The sequence below is a fragment of the Rhamphochromis longiceps genome, linkage group LG23 (assembly GCF_057381845.1).
Source record: "Rhamphochromis longiceps isolate RC_006_pf linkage group LG23, R_longiceps_female_GT1.1, whole genome shotgun sequence".
Taxonomy (NCBI): domain Eukaryota; kingdom Metazoa; phylum Chordata; class Actinopteri; order Cichliformes; family Cichlidae; genus Rhamphochromis; species Rhamphochromis longiceps.
The window spans coordinates 20,501,958-20,524,840 of record NC_140578.1 but is presented as its reverse complement, the minus strand read 5'-3'; the positions used below and the strand labels follow the sequence as shown (position 1 = coordinate 20,524,840).

The following is a 22,883-nucleotide window of genomic DNA, read 5'->3' as shown; positions in this document are numbered from 1 at the left end:
ACATCTCTGTTGCTTGTGAAGCTTGCACACAAGAATTTCACTCGCATGTGCTGTGCCAGTGTGCCTGCACATGTGATGTGACAATAAAAAGTGATTTGATTTGATTTGGCCCAGGGGTTGGGGACCGCTGACCTACTGGTTTAAAGAGTCCTGTTTTAAAGCCTTCATCACACCGGATGGACTCACTTTTGGAGCCTGCCTCTAGTGGCCATTAGAGAAACTACATGTTTTGATAGTAACTTATCAATTACGTGTTTTACGAAGCTGTAGCATCAGTTTTGATTATCTGTAAACTTAATATATTTTTTCATTTGCCAATCAGAGTAACAGGACACTTAAAACAAAGGTATTTAAAGCACAAGTTGGTGTTACTTTATGAAAGAAGTTAAAATTAAGCTTTGCCTGACACATACAAACAGACCCATATCAGATGATTTCAGATACATCACCGGCCTCAGAAATGTTGCATCAGCTGAGCTGTTGCACCGTTTAAATGTCTATTAATGTTTAATATATGTATTTTTAGATCAGGCTATTGTTTTTATCTTGTACATAATGGTAATATTTGCAGTAAAACCCCTGTTTTAATCATTAGCTGCCTTTTTTTCCCCCCCTCCGCTGCCTCCTGTGCTACAATAAAATCTCACCTTGATGTGTTTTAAATCGAGCTACTGATTAATCTGGCTCTTGGCTTTGTCCTGTCCAAACCCTGTTACTGCGTTAACCCCCCCCCCGCCCTTTTGTGGTCAGACAGGTCCACTCATCTGCATCCAGCTAATCTAGTAGCAAATGTTAATGGCTTTCCCGGCCACGAGGCCCAAGCCTTCAGGGTCACCACTGTCTTTGCTGAGGCCACTTCCTCTTTTGGACCGGTGACAGGAGGCCCTGAAATTCCCACAGAGGAAGCCTTTTTCAGTTTGATGTAGACAGTAAGTCAGGTTATTCCCAACAGGAGCAGTCAACATTGAATAGAGCATCCATCTGGTTACATACTGTTGTTGTGGTATAATTGTAACCTGTTTAACCCTGTTAGGGCAAAGTCAGTAATAAAAAGTGACCCTATTCTTAGTGGGGGGTTTATTTTTGGGGGAGGGGTTTAGTTTGTTTTTGTGGTATCCTGATAGCTGAGACTTGGGAGAACTATTTTAAAAGCCAATAGCAGTATGTATACCTGTTAATATGACAGTGTGCAGGCTTGTTACATCTTGATCAAAGAACCACTTATCCAAATATTATTTATTTATGAAAGAATCAAGAGGTTTAATCTTTGTTTGCAGACTTTTGATTCAGATAAAACATGTAGGCTCTTTAATTGTCAAAAATACTGAATATAAATGTATGGACAAATTCAAGGCATCTTCACATGTGATTCATGGCCATATCATCGTGATCTCGTCAGATCTTAGATGTCTCTAAACCAAATGGGCCAGACTTCAGTGCCAAAAAGGTGCTGTTATAACCCAGATATCGATTTTTTTTTTCTGGAAATTGCATTTTAAAAATTGTGAGAAGTCTGATATTTGAGGACAAGACAATTACCCTTTCACAGCTTTGAATATGCTATTAAAGGGTAAGGAGTGTCTTCTCCTTGGATTAAAGGTATCTTTGGGAAACTTTCCCAATAGGACGAGTGTTTTCTTGAGAATAATGAAATGAAGGTCATGTCAAAGTTTCGTACATGGTTCGGAAACGAGTTAACATTCCTGATTTGTTCAACAGCTACAAATTAAGCAGAACTTTATTCTTGTTGAGTCCTCCTGTTTCTGATTTATAATCTACCTCCAAGATGGTGTTGGACCGATTTGTTTCCATTGTCCAGTTGTGGTCATGACAAGCTAACGTTGATGCATTCCTGGACTACTATCATTGCAATATGCAGTGGATATTTCTTTTACACTAGAGAAGATGCCCCTGATATTTTTACCTTCCTGCTGTCTCTCTCTCCTTGGGTCTCTTCCTTTATATCTGTGGTTGCTTCTCCTTTTCCACCTCTTTTTATGAAAACTCCCCCTTTCCTCCCCCCTTCAGTATCTGTGCAGCATCACTGGAGCATTGCGTTTCACCCCAGAGATCAGCTTCCCATCGGTTTGCTCCATTTCTCCTCCACCTCTTCTCCCACTCTTTCTCTCCTCATTTGCATCATCTCTGTCTCTCCTGTCCGAATTAACCCCTCCATATCTGTCTAATACAGTCTCATGGCTGACTTCAGCCCAACTCACCCCTCCCTCCCCACACAGAGACCTTTCTCACCCCACCACCCTCCCTTTAATTATCTGTGCCTATCCAAGGGCAGCTAACGACCAGCTAGAAAGGCTAATTGATTTCAGCCTCTTCTCTTCTTCTTTCGTCTCATCTTCTCTTTTCTGCTGTAAGATAAAACAAAGCACGCATGTTTTCTGCATGGATTTAAAGCAGAATTAGTGGCTCATTTTGCTCCTCACCTTGTTAGAAGCCCCTCCATTTGACGGTGATTTATCTTAAATGCACATTAGGTCAGGCAGCTAGCTGATGCTCTTATCCACGCTCTCTATCTATCTATTAATCTATTAATTAGAGGGCTAATTAGGCTAGAAGAGAAGCCACTGACACCATGTCACTCTTAACCCCCGAATCCTACCGCTCATTACCCCACACACACACACACACACACACACACACACACACACACACACACACACACACACACACACACACACACACACACACACTCTGTAATTAATGACGGGCTTTAACAGCAGTGTGGTGGCTCATACATCTCAGCTTCTCTCTGCAGGCTGAGCTGAGCTGGAGAATACTCTTTTTATCTGCATTTAACTTTTCTTTATTTTTACTTCATGCATGAAAAACTCAGACAGGACATTACCAAATCTGTTAGATATATGTTTAACCCCCTACTGGGTTGGACTCTTTGTGCTTTACAGCAATGTAGAGATTCACAAAGATGCTGGAAACACAGGTTTTGGTCCACATTGACATGATAGCGTAACACAGCTGCTGCTGATCGGCTGCACATCCATGATGAGAATCCTCCGATCCACCACATCCTAAATGGTTAGCTAGTGTTTTTCCAATCTGTTTTTAAATTTTAACCTCAATCTTTTTGTTTAGCTGACAAAGGTGGCACCCAGGTGTGGTCTTCTACTTCTGTACTCCACCCACTTCAGGGTGTGACATGCTCTGCTTTCAGAGATGCGCTCGGTGGTTATTTGAGTTACTCAAAGTTTGAGTTATTCTCAGACTTCTCTCAGAGAAACGCTGCTCACTGGGTATTTTCTCGTTTTCAGATCATTCTCTGTGAGCCCTAGAAGTGGTTGTGTGATAAAATCCTGGTAGTTCAGCAGTTTATTAAATGTTTGGACCAACAACCAGGTGGAACCAGGAGTGTTCAAGGTGGAAATAATATCTTTTTCTCATTCTGATGCCCTGTTTGAACATCATGTCCCCTCGACCATATCTACCTGAATACATTGAGTTGCTCCTGTGTGATTGTCTGATTTAGATATTTGCTTTAAAAGCAACTGATGAACAGGTGTATCGAACCAAGTGGCTGGTGAGTGAGTCCTGAAACACTGAGTGGCATATTTTAGTCATCTGGCATCCAGACAGTGTATTTGCAGAGGGGAGGCCTCAGTGAAGCCAGAACAATAGAACAGTGAAAGAAAAGATAGCAAACAGCGACAGTTTAGCCCTCACTGTGTTTGTGGTGATTTTCTTGCTGGTAGAATTTGAGACAGATTAGAAAGGAGTATTGACTTTGAGTATCAAAGTTTTTTGTTGTTTTTTTTTTTTTTAAGTTGAAATGGCCACATTTCTGGTTTTGTGAGGTTCTAAATAAAATTAGTCATCAGATTAATTTTCCACTTGTTATACCTGACAAATATAAATATAAAAAAGGATAAGATACATTTTATTTATCCTAAAACTTGAGAAATTATTGTTGAGTTACTAAGTAGAAGTCTTTGCTCTTGCTTCCATCAAACTGTATTCAAAGTGTTCATTTCTGCTGTTGAGGATCCATCGGGCTCTTTCTGGTGTCAGGTCTCTTCAGGTTTTGTTTGGTGGTAATTATGGTAATTAGCCTGGTGTGATTATCGGGGTGTGTGTGCTGGTATTCAGCTCTCTGTCAATGCTGTGTTGTGGGGTCGTGGGCAGATGACCCTCTTAAACACACACACACAGAGCGGTGGGGGAGCAGCTGGTGGGACGTCCAACGGTGGTCGGTCACTCGGCCGGGCCTCTGGCTTTAGCCGGGCAGGAAACTCGGTGTGTATGTAAACACAGCGGAACAAAGCGGCCGCTCAGGGGTAACATTGACACACACACTGGATACACGCACACACACAATGAGAGGTCTCCAGAGCTCAAACAACAGACAGGAAATCGGAGAAGCACAGTGGGCCCAGTGTGGCGCCCTGAGTGACCCCCAAACAAAATCACACTATGCCCCACTGTCTCCAACAGAGACCGAGACCCAACACCACAACACAGCCGCTGATGGAGCTGTCAATCAACAGGTCCACTCAGCTAATGTTTCAACAGGGTGCAGCAGCTACACTAAGACACAAAGCCTCTTGAAAAGTTTATTATCATCCGTATAACTTCAGATTTTCAGTTTCCATCAAGAAAGTTGACTCTGCTGTTTTATTCTTCTGTTTTTCACTGCTAGCATCAAGACAATCCAAAACACTAACTTAAAGGGTTTTATTTAAATAATGTAATTGTGATTGTCATGTTTAGCCAAAGGGATTCTTTCATTTTTATCCTCTATCAGAACAAACCGGAGTATGACCAATATCTAACTATGTTTAACGTCAGCAGAACATTGGATTTATAAAGTTTGTTTGGATTTTGGAATTAAAACTGACGCCAAATACTCAGGAAGATAACATTACACACTTCCTGCTTGATTTTGATTTGGAGAAGGTGGTATGAACAAAAAGACAGCAGGAGGTGACAGAGTTGAAGGTGCTAACATTGTCATTGTTAGTAACCAGGATGGACAGGGTTAGAAACGAGTACATCGGAGGGACAGCTCAGGTTAGAGAGGTGAGGCTGAATTGGTTTGTACATGTGCAGAGGAGGGAGGGTGGATAATTGAAACTGGCAGGCCAGAGGAAAACAGGAAGACCTCAGAGAAGATTCATGGATGTTGTTAAAGTGGGTGAGATGGAGGCAGATGATCCGCTGTAGTGAAGCCAAAAGTCAAAGGAGTTAATGTTACCAAGTCACAATGAATTTTTTTAACTCGAGGGTCAAGACATCATACCTCACTGGTCACATTTCAATAGTAGTAGTAGGAAAAAAAGGTTTATTTTACTCCACAGTACTACCTAAAGTACAACTCAGTGCCTGTTTTTCTGCACTTTAAAACTGTGCTGACAGACAGAGCCTCTTCTATTCTGTGTTGTGCGCTATTATTTAGCAAGTCACAAATGCACAACAACTCCAGTTTACACTCGCTGGATTGCAAATCAGGTCTGGTGTGACTTCTGCAACTTTCCAATTTGGAAATTCAACTTGATGGAGCGTTCTCACTGAAAATTCCAGCTTTTAAACTTGTATCTGGTGTTTGTAGCTTTGTACTGAAAATCTTAGTTGTGAGAAGATTTGAAAACCTCGTGAAAAAAACCTGCAGATTCTATTAGAACAGGACATCTGAGGTGAATAAAGTCTGGGATAAATTTAGATGCTACGGCTTTTATTAAGAACAAATTAGCAGACCAAACCACAGACCAGTGATGCCATGCCCAAAGCCATAATAAAAATTAAAGTAGCATTACAGCAATGAAACGGTGAAAACATGAACCACACAAAGGGACAGCCCACATGAGATCCTGTGAAAACAGCATAAACTGAAGGTCAGAGTCGTGTTCCTACTAATCGTCCGACATGAGCTCATTCAGGAGGAGCTCGAGTTTGTGTGAACGGAGCAGTGAGGACAGTAGAAACAGTAGATGCATGAAGGCTTGTTTCCTCTGGCTGGTGCAGTTTTTATCATTTAATTTAACTGACTGACACACACAAACACACATTATAACCCCTCTGGGCTCTGCTTGACATACTTGCAGTGTGTGTGTGTGTGTGTGTGTGTGTGTGTGTGTGTGTGTGTGTGTGTGTGTGTGTGTGTTTTCCTGTCACAAGCGATCTCACCGGGACTCATGTTTAATTATCTACCCAGCATGCCTTGGTGCAGGGGCACAGCTCTTTGTCTAATGGGATGTGAAAAGAGACACACACACACACAGATTAACACACAAAATATGAGCACGTACATTCAGACACATGTTAACACATAGTGTCACACACGCACACACACACACACGCTCTGTGTGGTTAATTAGTGCAATTAGCCTCTCCACTGTCCAGAGCTGTGTGTTTTCAAGACTCGTTAGCTTGTGATGAAGGAGAGTCACTGTTTACTGCGACACACACACACACCAAACACGCAGCCAAACAAACAACTACACATATGCTAAACAATAACCAAAACAAAACGACTCGTACAAAAAATAAGAAGTCAATAAACTCACACGCTAAAAACTCTCCAACCAAAACACAAACGAACAGGAAGAATAAAATGCAAAATCAAATGTGCAGTAAACAAACCACAGAACAGAAGCTCAACAAATAACCAAACTCATATAAACATACTGTGAACAAACTACTAAACACTCCATAAACAAATACCCGCACACACTGTCAATAACCCAGCAAACAAAACCTCAATAACCACTCAAACATACAGTAAACAAATTCCAAATACATAAATAAATAAACCACCAAACAAATTGAAGAACCAAAAGAATGCTAAAGAAAAAACAAAAAAAACAAATAGGGAAAGATACAATTCAATTCTTATTTATATAGTGCTAAAATCACACCAGCAGTTGCTTCAAGGTGTTTCATACTGTAAAGTAAGGAGCCTACAACAATGCAGAGAAAACCCCAACAATCAGATGACCTTATTAGCAAAAATATGGTGACAGTGGGAAGAATATCTCCCTTTTGACAGAAAGAAAATCAACAGCAGTACCAAAATAAACATCGATTCTAAAAGTTCAAGCTTCTACCGAGCAACCAACTATATTCAGAACCAAAACAAACACAGTAAACACATCCAGATCTGTGTGCCTGAGGTGACCACATTCTGTCTTTGATATCAGGCACCTAATTTGGCACCACTGACAAGAGTGGGCTTTCTACCCCAACACCTCACTGGGTTGTCAAACCTGTTTTGGTTCTCAGGGGGTGCTAAGACAGAACTGAAGCTCTGTTGGTGAAAAAACAGGTACAGGTTATCTAAAAAAGCAGTGATGCTGGTATTTCAAGGCAGGACAGTGATATATATAATGTGTTTGAATGTAAATGACATGTCATTTCAGGACATGTTAAGGACACCATTGGGTCAAAATACTGGTGAAGACCTTCTTTAAATATGATGGCAATAATACAAAATCTGCCATGCTTCTTCTTGAAGCCAGTCAGAAAAGAACAGTTTGTCTCTTTGAGCACCTAGGGTTGAGCCCTCTTCTTCTCTGACTTACATCGGCTCTCTGCAGCCCCTTAGCAACTCCGGTGGCGGGGGAAGGCATGCGTTTCTTGGGTCCAGTGGCCTCACATTTCCTCCCTGTCCTCTGGAGGACAGAAGGCCAGAGCCCTGCTGAGCACACACACCAACAAACATAGGCAGACACACACACCCAGCGACACCTCCAGGCTTTGTCCGGGGGCTGTCGGCCGTAGTCTGGAGCCCAGCCTCCCTACTCTCTCTCTGGGCTGGGGCAGGAAGGGAAAGCCCCCGGGACATTCCGTGATGCTAGCCGTCGCCACCACACCCCTGCACACACACTCACACTGGTATCCAGGAAGAGAGTTAATGAGATTCTGCAGGTTCCCACACTGACTGAAAACTTCTTTTTTAAACTTTTAACACTCACTGTTCCCACAGTTTGTCTCCCATCAAGCCTCCCAGCATCCCCACTTTACTCCACACACTACGCCAAATTTCATAATCACACAGATTCTTCTATCGGGAGACGATGGGTTGAGTCAGAGTTTAACAGGTGACTTAAGTGTAGAAAGTGCCGTAATCACAGTTAAGATCCAAGAACTGTTGTGTGTCCAAGGGTAAAGAATGGAAAAGCAAAAAAAAACAGCTTTATTTGCATGATTGTGTGCAGAAATGGTGATTTGTAAGAGATCAACAAGAGGTCTGCAGTAATTTTACATTGACTCAAGTAGAAGGGGCACTGAAATTGTGATTCTATTTTCTAATCTGTGATGTTTTGAAGTGAAAGGCCTAAAGCAGCAAGAGTTCCTGCTCAAAAAGCAGGTACATAGAGGCCAAAGTGACAGATGAGTTGGGTTAAATCAGCGTAAAGTATTCCTTTATATACTCTGTCATTTTAACTTGGTTGGTTGCTTGAGGGTTGAACCTTGAACTTGTTAGAGTGCCTTTGAACGTGTAAGCATTGGATGACTGTCCATGTATAAAGAGATTTGTTTGAGGCCCATAGCATGTAGCTGACAGCTGATCACTCGTAGACACTCTGGTTGCATATTTTGTGCCCCATCATCTATCAATAAAGCAACATCCTTCACTCATGCTGGCATTCACATCAGTCCTTTACCTTGCTGACTAAAGACTTCTCAGTTACAAGTTGGTAGTCGATGAGCGTGCAAACCCAAACTGAACCACAGAAAGTCGAGGCTTCACTATGTTACTATGGTTGTGGTTCAGTTCACTGTTGATATTGAAAACTACCTAAACAAACGATAATCTAAAGGAATCCAATCGAATCTAAAGAACAGTCAAGCCAAATTTAGATGAACGATTATTTGGGTGCCAGTAAAAAATGAGTGAGGCAGTAAGAAGAGTTTTTAACCTCTACTCTTTCTCCATTTCCTGCAACCTCCCATCTCACCCCTGAAGGATGTGTTGTTACTGGGTGAGAATAGAGTAGAGGGGCAAGGGAGGAGGGGGGACAGCTCAATATCTCTCCCCTAGGGCTGTTCGGCCCCCACACACTCCCTCCTCTCTGTCCTCTCTCTGGACTAATCCCAGCAGGCTGAATGAGCTGCTGTTTACACGGAGGGATTAGAGCAGAGATTAGAGCGATCAGAGTTGTGGATTAGACAGATCAGCAGTTAATGATACTCGATCGGCGAACAATGCGTCCACGTCCTTTGGCCTTTCACCACGTCTGTCCCTCTGCCTCTCGCTGTGTCTTATTTTACACTCAAAGGAAGAGTTTAAGGGCATTTAAGGGCAAAAAACGCTTGTTTAGTTGTTGTATTAAAGCTAAATTTACGTCCAAATCAAAAGCAAAAAAGTCTGTTTACAGCTTCATGTTTCGGGCAGCAATATGACACTTCATGCTACAGCCATTAGATAGCTGTCAGTTCTTAAAGGTGTCTGTTTCTCTTTTCTCCATCAGGGAGGAGCGTGAGCGCTGGATCCGGGCAAAGTACGAGCAGCGTCTCTTTCTGGCGTCGCTGCCCTGCACTGATCTCCCACTGGGCCAGCAGCTGCTGAGGGCAACCGCCGAGGAGGATCTACGTGCAGTCGTGCTCCTGCTTGCTCACGGGTCCCGACAGCAGGTCAACGAGACCTGCGGAGAAGGAGATGGACGCAGCGCGCTGCACCTGGCCAGCCACAAGGGCAACGTGGTCATCACGCAGCTCCTTATCTGGGTAAGAAAAAACAGTGCTGGTATTCCAGTAATTCTGGGCTTTAGAGGCAGGAGATGATTGATGACTATCCCTCTCTGATTCTTTCTGCAGTACGGTGTGGACTTGATGGCAAGGGACGCCCATGGCAACAGTGCAATGGCATATGCTCGCCAGGCCAGCTGTCAGGAGTGTGTGGACACGCTGGCTCAGTATGGCTGCCCAGATGAACGCAACCCCCTAATGGCCACACCCAACCTTTCACGCCGCAACACCAATCGTAACAACAGCTGCAGCAGCGCCGGCAGTGCCGCGCTCATATGACCAGACAGTTTCCTGTGATGACTCTGAGAAAAATAAACAAACTTCGATTTGGGAGTATCCTGAACGTTTTATTTTGGGAACCACTACTTTAGCTTTGCCCACTTCACCTGACAACCACCAGTAAACTGATCACAGGTCAGTGGTGACGCTGCGGCCAGGCGTCTGTTTGGGAGAAGAAGTCTAAAGCATGTTGGGAAACATAGCCCACGATCATCAAAGCATTTTGGGAAATGGTCACACGACTTGTGCAGGTCAATGAGTTATATTGTACCTCGTCACACAGCCTCAGATTTCACACTACAAAGGCCAGTTCCCGCTCAGACTCAACAACAAACTGAACTCAAAGCATATCATCTTCTGTCCACAACCTGAAACTGTGAGATCAAATCAATGAGAAGGAAACTCAAGTCTTCGTATCTTCTTTGAGGCAGCCACCCATCAACATCATCTTCACTGCAAATCTCTCGAGGATTCTTTACGACCTCTTCACCTTCTTTCAGCTGTCATTTTTTTTAAATTTTCTGCAAACCAACCGGCTTTACACATTTTTGTTCTTTTTTTTTAATGTGAAAAAAATCTTGATGTTAAAAAAAAATATCAGCTTAGAGGTAAAACATAAGTGTGATAGATCGCATGTCCTAGACACTTTTTCTACTTTAATTTAAGGCATTTTTCTCGACTGTGTATATTGTATCTCGATGTGCATTGCTGGACCAATGGTAAAAAAATGCTAACAGGGGAAGGGTTTTTGTTTTTCCTTTTTTTTAAGCTATCGGGTGTATAAAGTCATTAAGTGTACAGAAGCTCTTGCCAGGCTCAGGGACTGGGGACTGTCGATCGTCAGCGCTCATTGTCTTTTTTTCCCAGCGAGTTCTTTAGATGAAACAACCTGTTTTCACTTCACTTACTTCTGACTACATTCAGCACTCAAGTTGCTCAAAATTGCTGGCTTCACTTAATTGGTTGGATGCCTAAGGCATCGAACCAAGAGATCGATTGGTGGCCCTCTGGCAGCCACTGGTCACTGGTTGGCAACTGGTCGCTAGAGGTTGCTGGCAGTCACTAGGTGGTTGCAAAGAGGTGTACAGTACTGTACTGAAAACCTTCTTGCAATTGCTTGGAAGACGCTCCTTGTCTGCAAACACTGACCAATTACTTGCCCAAGCGATAGTAAAACTGCAAAGGGTGCGACAAAAGCTGGAAATGGGGACCATTCGGCTTCAACGTAAAAGTTGCACTTTTTGAAACATGTTCGTTGCATTATTCATTAATCACCATAAGAGCAAAGTGGTCGATCGAGCGGTTGAACATTTTTCTGTATGTTGCCGATAGTTTGTGGCATAAGTTGGTTTATAAATTTGGTTTGCCATCCACATCCTGGCTCAGCTGGGAATTAACCTGCTGATGAGCATCTATATGTAGGATTTCAAACCTTTTCTTATGCTGAAGGTTTTATCGTCTGAACTGAGTGAACTGTAAGCATCTTAAACCCAAACCTGGTTTACATCCTGATGAAAAAGCATTTAATCTGAACTCTATCCCTGAAGTTAATTTTATTAATGGAAAAAAATGGAAAAGATACAGAAGCAGCTGTCGGAGCAAAAAAGGGAAATTATTGTCTTCAGGTGTTTTTGTTTTGGTTTTTTTTTGGGGGGGGGGGGGGGGGGGGGGTTTTAATGTTTGCTATCTATCCAGACACAATGATGGGGAGACGGTTGGTGGCCCCTGCCATCACCGCCACTTTTTTATCTATCCCGTCCAATCAGGCAGTCTCCCTGATCTGCTCAGCGAATCACTAAGAAGGGCTTCTTTTTCTTCTTCTCTGGTCTGAAAACGTCTTTGTTGTAAATAATCCTCCTCTCTTTCTCTGTCGCTTTCTCTCTTTTATTCGAAGCATCATGTAAATTAGAGAACACAGTAAGTACTTAGAGTATGTGAGGTTGCAGAGTGGAAGTGGTTTATTCTAATGTGTTATGGTATGGTTTTGGCTCTGTGCTGAACCATGAAGAAACCAGGAAGAAAAACTTTTGCAGGTGTCTAAACCTGTGGTTCCCAACATGAGAATCTTTACAGACTAAAGGGTCAACGGACGGTTTACAGCAAAGGAAATCAGAAAATACAGATCCAAGTTGCTTTTTTAATGAGAAAGAACAAACCCAAAGGGAAGCTTATAAAACGTCTACATCTTCTCAAATTTAGGTCTACCCTGACTTTAACAAATGTGGTAAAAATTAAGTTAAGACGCAGTATAAAAGTGTTGAGTTTACTTTTGGGGGCATTTGGGGCCACAATAGCACTAGATGTGGTTGAGTTTGAGTCAGGCTCAAATCTGATTATTTAATGAGCACATGGACAAAGTCAAGCTGGACAGTGGACAGCATACATTAAGACTACCCTGAATGTTTATGGATGTGTTTACATTTGTCCAATTGGTCTGCATGGCCATTAACTGTTAGACAAGATGAAGTTTACTTCATACTAGCCCTTATATTTTAAAATCACCATGAGCTAGAAATGTTGGGAACCACTGGCACAAAGGTCCATTTGGATTAAATGATAGGGTTGCAGGTTGATTTCAGGCGTTTTAAAAACACCTTTCTTAATCCTGGTGATATAGATTTTTCCGTTGGTTGTTGAAATGTGTAGAATGAAGGCCTTCAGGTGAAGATAGTTGGGGAACTAGTTTCCCAAACTCAACATTTATGTGATGATTCAGACAGTATGCTGCTCCTCAGCTCAGATCTTCAACTTTCTCCTGTTTCGCCCTCTAATGTAAATGTTGCTGCAGCGGTTGAGTAGCAGCTCTCAACCCGACTGTGTATCCAAGCAATATTCATAAAAACCTTCACGCTCACATCCTAACTTTGTATGCTAACATCGCTTTAATATTCACATGAAAACACAAAAACACACTGTAGAAATGGAAGAAGGATCAAAAAGCAAGAAACAAATGTTTTTCTATCAACATGAACACATTTGTCCTCCTTTTGCCTTTTTTGTTTTTGCACGCCTGCCTTGATGTTCCTAATTTTTGTTGTTGCTATATGTGTCACGCTCCATTTTCCTTACCAGTCATCTTCAAGACGCCGTTCTATTTCCTGTAAATGACAAACCAAGACTATTATTTTTATTGGATGATTTTAGTTTGTTTTCATATCTGACCCATCCCACAGCTGTCCAGAAACAGGACAGGGAAAAAAGACGTCCATTTATTTATGACAGAAATGCACTAATTTACTGCTTTATTTCATCTATCTTAAACACAACTCTTCTACCATCTTCCTTTATGTTCTGTCAGTAACTGACATTGGCTTTTTCTAAGCGGTGGCGGCTTCAGGTTGTTTTCTTTAGAATAAAATTGTATTTATTTTATTTTAAAATCGTGTGAGCAGAAAAATTTGAATTGTAATTAATAATAATGCTAACTGTAGATAGTAGTAAACAAACTAACGAGAGCATTGCGCTAGAGTTTCCGTTTACAAGCGCTTGTTAATGCAACTAGAGATCAGTTAGCTGGTGATAGCTAATAGAGAGGAGGTGAACATTAGTTGTCACTTTGCTGCAGATTTATGCTCATTCAGGTTTGAGACTCAAAGCTAAAATCGAAAAATTGCTGAGTCATCTGTCACCTAAGCTAACACCTAGCAGTGAGCAAGCCAGCATTGTTTTAGGTTAACAGTGCATTTCCCCTTTTAAATATTAATCAAATAAATAGTGAAATAGGAATAGAGAATCGAAACATCGAGGCTCATAAGCTGTAGATATGTTAACTGAACTAAGCTAAGTGAGGGGAAGAGGGGCATAAGCTAAACTTCCCACCATAAAAATGCAAACTGTGACAAACATTGTTTTAAAAAAGATTTTCCCAGCTTCCAAGTAAACAATCTAAGTCAGTCATCTGCTTTCCATTAGAAGTTTAGCAGAACATGAAAACAATATGTGGATAATAGAAACATGGTGTGAAGAGCAGCTAGCTAAACTCTGCTAGCAGAGCATATGGGGTGCTGTATCTCCTTGAGTATGAAGACTTGACTCTTCACAGATGTTTCTGTTGTTCCGTTCACATTTTCTTAGTCTCATAATTGAGGAGAAAACATAGAAAATATCTGTTTTTGTGTATATTTTGAAGCTAAAACATGCTGTGAAGCTCCAGCTAGCGGTCAGTTAGCTCAGTGGCCAGTAGCATGGCGCAATATGTTTCCTAGCCTAGGATCTTTCGGCTGAAGCCGCCTGCGTGTAGATAAATTATGTCATGGTAACTGCGTTAATATGTCTGCACTGCTCTCGCCACCGCCAACACTTGTACATAGACATCAACAGAACGAAGAAATAATATGGTCAATGTCTAGTTGTGTTACCTCATGTAGCCTCCTTAACCCCACCCAACTGGGCTGTCCACTACATTATTTATAAATGCACCCCTCGAGGAAGACTCGGCCCCCTTAAACCTACATTTTTGTATAATTTTCTCCATCCACTTTTTATTATTGTTGTTCTGATTTATCATCCAGACACATTATTGTTCTTATTGTCACTGTTAATCTAATAATTATTATTATTGTTGTTGATGTTGTTGTTATTATTGTTATTGAATTTTTGTTTGATGTACAGTACCGTTGTATGAAAATTCTACCTAATACAGAGTCTTCTACTGTAATGTGTCTCTTTTCAATAAAGACAAGAATAATGCTTCTTATTATAACTTGAAGTGTGTGTGTGGTCAGTGTTTTTGAAGTGGATTTCTTCAATATTTAGGCATGTATTTCATATTTTCTTTCATTTCCTGGTCACACCTGTGGGAATTTTACTTTGGTTTATATTAGTTTTCTCTATTTGTGGTGTAGGAGGTGGCGAACGAGTATTACCATAATGTAAAAGTATACATAAAACCACATAAACCACTCTGATGTGGTACTTTACAAAGTTCATTAGTTCTGGTTAGCCCACAAATCATTAAAATGATGAAACAAGTCAAAGTTTAAGAATGGCTGAGATTTTGCCCCACAACCATCTCTGAGGTTTGCAGAGAATGGGCCAAAAGAGTGAGGGTTAGGGTTAGTCTAGTAAGTGGCAGTTCTTTGGGAGAAAATATCTTTTCCCAGGTCAGAGGAGAATGGCCAGACTTCTTTGAAGGCAACAGCAACTAAAATCATCACTCATTGCAACCACAGTATGTAGACAAGCATCACTGACCACACAACATGTAGAAGCAGCAGAAGACCAAAGCAGCTCACAATTCACACATGCTCACCAAAACTTGACAATAGAAGATAAAAATAAATTTTACCTGGTCTGATGAGCCTCAGTTTCTGCTGTGACATTTAGATGGAAGGGTCAGAATGCGGTGTTAGATTTACACCAAAATGAGGTTTTACTTCTCACCACTAAAGCAGAAAATTTTCAGTTGTTGGATATGTATCTACTAGATTTTTAGCATCTTTCGTCCATTGTTATGTTATCTTCATCAGCAGGTGACACTCAAGCAAAGTCTCTTTTTGTTTATTTTTTACTCAAAATTATTATTATTATTCTATAAGAAACCTGACAATTTTTGAATTATTTAAATTTAAAATTAGGGATTTTTTTAACTGGAGTTTGAGAGACTCAATCATGTTAAAAGTTTTAGCTTCGAAAAGCTAAAGTTAACATTTTCCAGAGTGTTAAAGATTCAGAAATCAATATATTTGTTGTTTTGTCATTATTAGAAACTCACTTGTTTGTTTTCGGTTATTGTGGGATGGAAATCTAAAATGAGAGAAGGGATGGGGTTGTTTTTTTAGGTCCTAAAAAGTTTTTATTACATCAAACTCAAACAAGTTATTGCTTGATGAAAATTTAAAATTAGGGATTTTTTCAGTGGGAGTTTTGAATGAGAGAATCTGTCAGCTTTTCCAAGGGCTTCTGGGAATCGTTTAATTACAGGAGTCTCAGTGATCTCCCTGTGGTGACCACCACAGAAGAAGAAGAAGGAGAAGATGCGTTTTGGCCTCCTTGACGTCAGAATTAATCAGCAGGAGCTGAGCTGCAGCCGGGCGAGTTGGTGTTAATTCAGGGAGGCGGGGGTAGCTGGGCTGAGGCTGATCCCCCGGGTCTCATTTATCAGTCGCCTGCGACGGCTCGAGTTGATTACAATTTGCAAAAAAAGAAAAAAAAGTCATTAGAGTCGCAGGCAGCGCTGACTGTTCACACTATGCAGGGTCCAGTCCGGATTTAGGTTTCTGTCGCCTTACTCTGAGCTCACATCTGGTTTTTATTGACACTTAGAGTCACATTAATTCAGAATTCCTCATCCACAGCTCTGACATCACGACAATCATCACAATTACGCAACGGGTGAAGACAGAGCCTTTACTTCCTCGCTTATAACCAGGGTCCATGTAGAAACTGTAGAATTTAAGCGGGAAGCTAACGTTAGAGCAGAAAGAAACTAGATTTAAAGATGCAGTCATTCATTTAGATTTGGCCAAATTGCTAATTGTGGGTGAGATGATGGATTTGACTCAGGCTGCTGCACATGAGAACATTTTTTCTTGTATAGAGTGTGACGGTGCCAGTATTTTGAGGAGTAAAAGTGTCGGAAATGTACCTTTAAATTTCCCGCATTTCTGTATAAAAACAGACTAAGTAAACGTTAAATTACTGTAATTTTACAAGTGAAAACAACCCGAAGAACATTTGTTATTTTCTTCATTAAGAGTCTGAAATGTGCAATAAATTTTCATTTTATCAATATAATACCTGAAAAGGCTTCAACATCAAAAAACATCACGGGCAACTGTATCCACATGTTTCCTTTTCTTCAAGCCACTCTGAAAAGGGGAATATTTTAAGGGTGAGATTATTTTTTTAATGTGATAATAGGCCTAAACAGCGCATGCGTCAGTGCGCACAGGCGCATCTTCATCCAAACTGACTCCTGGGTTTCACTCTGAGGATTTAATTTTGTTTCAGGTAAACTTCAGAGCCAATCAGGACGCAGTTTCTGATATCAGGCGAGAACGTGAGGCCTCATGCCGCCCCCCACCTCAACCACCATCGCCGCCATGCAGGCACGTGCAGCTGGGGGGTGACGTCACGTTCAGGTGAATTTCTCCTCTTCCTTTTTTTGTTTAGCCGCTGATGTTTTAGGATAATGCTCTCGGTGGAGACGCCATGGCGCGCTCCCGTTTGCCTGAAACTTTGTTAATATGCTACGAGAATGCGCAATTCAGTCCGCGCAACAGGCTGAATACACATCAAAGTTTAACGACATTGTAATACTGTTTTCATTTTTTTAACAATTAAAATTTAAAGTGCACTCAAACTGCAGTTTAAAGCAAATTATAAATAAATATAATAAAACGTTTTAGAATTTAATCTTTAACCTAGTTTTTCTGACTCATTTCAGCTTTGTTGCGTTTCCTTCATGTCTGAAATCAGCTTTAAGGCCTTCAGAATAAAAAATAATAATAATCTAGACATTTATTTTGTAAAAAAAATACAAACTTCCGGCCTAGCTGTCATTGATGATGTTGGTAAAAAAAAAAATGCCCGTGTTTTTTATTTATTTAGTTTAACTAAAGTGGCAGGAAGATGAAGATGATTTCCGGGCATGAATGGAGACACTGCAGCTGTTCAACATCTGATCATCTTTTAATTCACACTTTAATTCATCTTTTTTTTGTTTCTCGTCACAAGTTTTGTGTAAATAAATTAGCAGCTTCATTCAATCCAAACAAAACACACGACTCCTCTGCTTGGTCCCGGAAGTATGTACATGTGGGGGTAGGAGGGGAGAGGGTGTGGGTTGATCAACATGTTGCCGAAACAACCCGTCAGTCTGAGTCTTCCTCCTCCTGCCGCAATTTTCTCTCTGTCTCTTTTTTGTTTTTGGTGCCGCTCAGTCACGCGCTCAGGCTTCAGGTGTTCTTTTATTTATTTATTTTTTAACTTCCTGCAGAGAAGAAGAAGTCCGGAGTCAGCCTCTGCAGTCAGTCGGGTTCCTAGTTTGTGGAGATGTCCACAGTGTTTTATGATCAAACCAACTCCGTTCAGAAAAAGCGGAATTTTCTTGCATCGGTGCCGCAGTTTGAAAAAGAAAAAAAAAGAGAGAAAAGAATCGCACCTCTTTAAACAGTGATGAATAATAATTATTTTCAGATTTTACTTTTTATTTTTTCTGATTTCTCAATTCAATGATGTAAAATTATTTTATAAAAATCAAATGAAATGTAATAAAGATAATTATTATCGCAAAGATATCCCGAAAGTAATAGCGCTGCAGTGAGAAGATTTTTAAAGATTTTACTTCATGAAAAATAATCACATGATTATTTTGAATTATCCTCCTTTATGTTTGAATTTGTCACATTTTCAGATCAGTTTCATTCACTTCATTTGATATTTTTTCTTTTCTCTAAGCTTCGATGAAAGAAATCTGTTAAAATAGAAACTATAAAAAATAATAAACCCATCACATTAAACTCATTCACGTTTCTTTCTTTTCTTTCTTTCCTTTTTTTAATGAGTTCTGCGATTTTTGAAAATCTTGAATCCGATATTTTCACAATAAAACAACCCCTCCCCCCTTAAACGCGGCTCGCGGCCTCTCAGTCCGGCCTCGGTCCTCCCGCTTCTTCTTCTACGGTCTTGCCTGCTCCATCTGCTGGTGCTGACTCCTTATTGCGAAGCGGCTCACGTGGACGGGGATGGGCACCACTATTTTGGGGTTCCGGGACGGCTCCCCGGACTTGTTGTTCACGTTTCCAGCTTTCACGCGTTTCCACTTCGCGCGCCGGTTCTGGAACCAGATCTTCACCTGCACTTCGCTCAGCTTGAGCGCATGCGCGATCTGGGAGCGCTCGGTGAGGGACAGGTACTTCTTGCAGTGGAACTCCTTCTCCAGCTCCAGCAGCTGCTCGCTGGTGAACGCCGTCCTCCTCCGCCGGTTCTTCCCACCGCCTCCGCCCCCCGCGCCTCCTCCTCCCGTCCCGGAGCCGCCGCCGGGGGGCCCGTGCAGGTGCGGGCCTTCATCCAGACCTCCCCCTCCTCCGTCTCCGTCCTCTTTGTGGCACATGGAGGTGAGGTTGTCGTCCGAGCTATAGTCCAGGTCGCTGTCCATGGAGAAGCTCTCGTCCTTTCGGCCGCACTCCTCCTCCTTGGAGTCTTCTTTGCTGTGTGCTCTGACTGTGAGGAAGAGGAGGGACACACAGCACCACCAGTGAGACCAGGACAAAACCAACAAACTTTATCAGTTTAAGGCAGAAACAAACGTGACAAAAAGTCACCAAAATATTTAAACGCGCTTCTTCCGTTTTCCCCTCTTATTTTCACAGTTTTGATGCTTCTTTACAAAAGATTTCTGATTATTTCATTCTGAATAATAAATTAAGCGACCCAATAAAATAATTTTCTCTCACAATCTGCACTTTTTATTAATCGCAAAGTTTAATTTACAGCTATTACATGTAAGAAATGAGCGAAAATGCGCATTTAAGATTTCTTTAAATGCTCCGCGTGTTTGGGGGGAAATTGATTAACATGTAAAAGCCAAAAACTTTATATTTTTCTAAATATGTTAAGAAGAAAAGTTCTGTGAGAGATATGTTAGGAGGAGATGCTGTTAGAATAATTAAATATGAGGTTAGATTTACATTTTTAATGCGAAACTGTGACGTGTGGAAGCTGAAGGGGTGAGGAGGACGGTGGCTGCGTTGGGGGTGGAGGTATGTGCGTGGTGGGGTTAGGGGTGCAGTTGTCGTGTCTCGTGTCAATATCCATCATGAGGTTAGTGTGGCTCCAAAGAACGCGCTCCGTGAGGATTTTTATTTTCATGCGTAATTACGCGCGGAGTGTCTCCGCGCGGCCTTTCCCCCGCACCTCCCCCTCAGCGTGACACTCTAATGTGTCAGAGATCATCACAAATAAGGGACCCGAGAGGGAACAAATGTGTTTGTTTTATATGAGGAAGCAATAAAAGCGGTGGCGCAGGATTTTTTTTCTCCCCTGTCAGTGAACATTCAAATCAGGATGATTTATCGGCAAAGACAAAAATCAATCAGAATAATTTCAATGATTATTAGAGATTAAATCGACCCACATGGATCCCACTTTTATGAGAATTGTGAAGTTTGGTTTTTAAAATTAATCAATTATTGTTATTATTGGTATTTCTTTTAAAGCTTTAAAATGTTGATTTACAGAAATTAAAAATGAGCGCTGGGCCTGCGAATAATTCCCGAATAATTTATTTTGAAAACGCAAATAAAAACGTTTAAAATCACTGAAGAAAATCAAATTTAAATGTCCCAGTTTCTTTTTGAAAATCGTCGTTAAAAAGCAGATTTTTTTTAGTTAATTTCTTGCTTCAATAAAACAGATCAAACCTGGACGGTTTTTGTTTAAACACGTGAAACTCTGTAAACAATGAGGAAATATTCTCGCGTTTCAGCTTCATTTATTTCTCAACATAACATCTCATCAAACGAACTAAAGTCTTTAAAATTAGGATTTTTTTCCTTCACTGAAATCAGATAAAATGATGAATTTTTCAGCGGGAAACGGGATGAGGAACCCGCCTACCTGTGGATGCGTGTACCGGCGTGTCCGTGTCGTGGAAACCCGGCAGCGCCGCAGACTCCTTCCCCTGCAGGAAGCTCTTTCCGTCCTCCGCGTCCAGCCGCAGCTCCTGAGCTTTGTCGAAGACCGCATGCAGTGCCTGAGAGCCGAACTTCCTGGCTGCCTCCTGGTGCTGCTGGGACGGGGAGAAGCCGCCGGGGAGCGAGGCCATGAGGGTAGAGGTGAGCGCCATGCCCTGCGTCAGGCCCTGCGTCAGGCTGGAGCAGAAGCCGCTCTGCAGGCTCGGGATCTGGGGGTGCGGGTGATGTCCGGTGGGGAGCGCCTGTTGGAGGCCCGGGGGTGGCGGTGGGGGCGGCTGGAGCACCACCGACCGGTATGGCATGAACATCGGGTACCCGGTGTAGACGAAGTGTCCCGGGCTGGGCTGAGGTGGCCCCCCGATCAGAGAGTCAATGCTGAAGGCGGTGGTGCTTCCGAGTGGCCGCTGCATCACCATGAAGGACGGACTGAACGCTGCGCTCATATGAACGACCGCTGGAGCTCGGAGGAGACCGGATAGGAGTCGCTGCGGGCGGAGGAGCCGCGGGGGTCACCGCCGTTGTGAGGAAAGCCCACAGAGGCTCAGAGGAGCGATAATCCCAGCAGAGAAGAGCATCCCATCAGTGCGGCGGAGGAGAGAGAGTCCCTAAGAGGAGCCGAGAGAGCAACACTTCTTCCTCCTGATTTTAGTTTCCACACAAAAAACAAAACCAGAGAATCCACTGTGCGTGTTTCCGCTCGCACTGACGCACAGTGCGCACCTCAGGGTCCCGCGCCGCTCCACTTCAACTTGACCGGACCCGGTGTCACAGCAGCGGGCTCTTCTCCCTTACTCATCCGCTGACACGGTGTGGGTTTGTGTGTGTCCTCGGTGTATGTGTCTGTAAGCGTGTGTGTTTTTTCACCCACTCGGCGCGCGTCCAGCAGTGTTTTGGATTTAAATTGCGCTCCCCTCAGTTTAATTGCGCTGCCTTCTCCGAGAGGGCTCCTCCCCACTCCCCGCGCTCTACGCGATGATTGGCTGGCTGAGATGACGCGATAGGGCGGCTTTGGTATCCTGGATGAATGGCAATTACACTGAGTGGAACCTCGGGCCATTTAGGCCCGAGAAAACACATCATTGTAAATAATAAGCTACAGATACAGATCATTTAAAAATCCGCATAAATCACCAGGTAATAGTGATCCGGCAAATAATCGGAGCTCCTGAGCTGCAGGATTTATGTGCACGGTGATGTTTAGAGCCTTTTTGTAGACACAGAGGAAAGATGCTTTAGTTCAATTCATTTTTTTTCTTGGACATTCATCAGAGTGTTGTAGCTGCTTCATGTTCCTCCTTGAAGGCTGGACAGCAGGCTTAAAGTCAAAGCTTCTTTGTCCTTCTCTGGCTGAGAGTTAAAAGCCTCTTTGGTGCCTGACATTCACCTACATCTGTGATGACATCCATCCTTTCATAACCAAATCATATATGTTTGTTTTTAAACATTAGATGGCAGAGAATTTACTTTTTTTCTGTGGAGGGTCAGATCAGACTGCTGGCATAGAGAAAGGTTTTCTGTAAAAGCGTGCTAAGAATTAATTCTGTAATTTGTAGTTTCACCCGATGGCGGCAGTCTTGTCTTGTTATTTCAGCAGCTAAATCCAGACACTATGAATCAGAAGTTTGTCTGTTTGTCTTGTTGTCATATCACATTGTAATGCTCCAGCACTTTATCACCCAGGTTTAATACAGAAAAGCACACTGAAAGAATATTTAGGACTAAAATATTTTTTATTCTATCTTTTAAGAGGTCATAAACTTTCATCATTTGCAGTACATATATTCACGACTAAATAAGCTTAACATGATGCATTGTATTCATAAAATCGATCATACAGTGTAGTGCTAATAATCCCAAAGAGTTTCAGATGCACTCAAAATTGAGGAAAACTGAATAACTATTAGGTCCACATCTTTTTAATTAAATTTTCAGTTCTGCAAATAAAGATATACATAAGCCCCCTGATAAGGATGAACCATTTTTTAAACACCAGCTCATTTAAAAGTTAAACCATAGAATACAAATTGTTTTTAATTGTCCATGTTCCCACTTGGTGATTAGGTGAATATCAAGTTATATGCAGATGATGATGATTTAAATTACAATCCTGCATGTTTGCACACGTTTCAATAAATCAGAGTATCATCTGCATATAAACTGACATTTACCTTAATTCACACAGAAAGCCCCCACGTAGAAGGCTGTACAATTTAAAAAACAAACAAAAATAGAATCGTATATGGAGCTCTGTGG

General features: G+C 41.9%; 2 protein-coding genes across 7 annotated transcripts in view; one reads left to right on the top strand and one right to left on the bottom strand.

The window, feature by feature from the left end:
* agap1 (ArfGAP with GTPase domain, ankyrin repeat and PH domain 1) overlaps positions 1–14,695 on the top strand; it is a 194,224-nt gene extending 179,529 nt beyond the window's left edge. For all 6 annotated transcript variants that reach the window (XM_085397803.1, XM_085397804.1, XM_085397801.1 and 3 more), the window contains 2 exons: positions 9,438–9,693; positions 9,784–14,695. In XM_085397803.1, coding sequence (XP_085253929.1) covers positions 9,438–9,693; positions 9,784–9,993 — 466 coding nt within the window. In that variant the 3' untranslated portion in view covers positions 9,994–14,695. The remainder of the gene's footprint in view (positions 1–9,437; positions 9,694–9,783) is intronic.
* Positions 14,696–17,479: 2,784 nt separating this feature from the next.
* gbx2 (gastrulation brain homeobox 2) lies at positions 17,480–21,539 on the bottom strand. The gene is made up of 2 exons (XM_085397805.1): positions 20,554–21,539; positions 17,480–19,158 (listed from the first exon to the last, which is right to left on the bottom strand). Exons 1-2 carry the CDS (start codon positions 21,071–21,073, stop codon positions 18,614–18,616), a joined length of 1,065 nt encoding a protein of 354 aa, XP_085253931.1. The 5' UTR covers positions 21,074–21,539; the 3' UTR covers positions 17,480–18,613.
* Between the last annotated feature and the right edge of the window lie 1,344 nt (positions 21,540–22,883).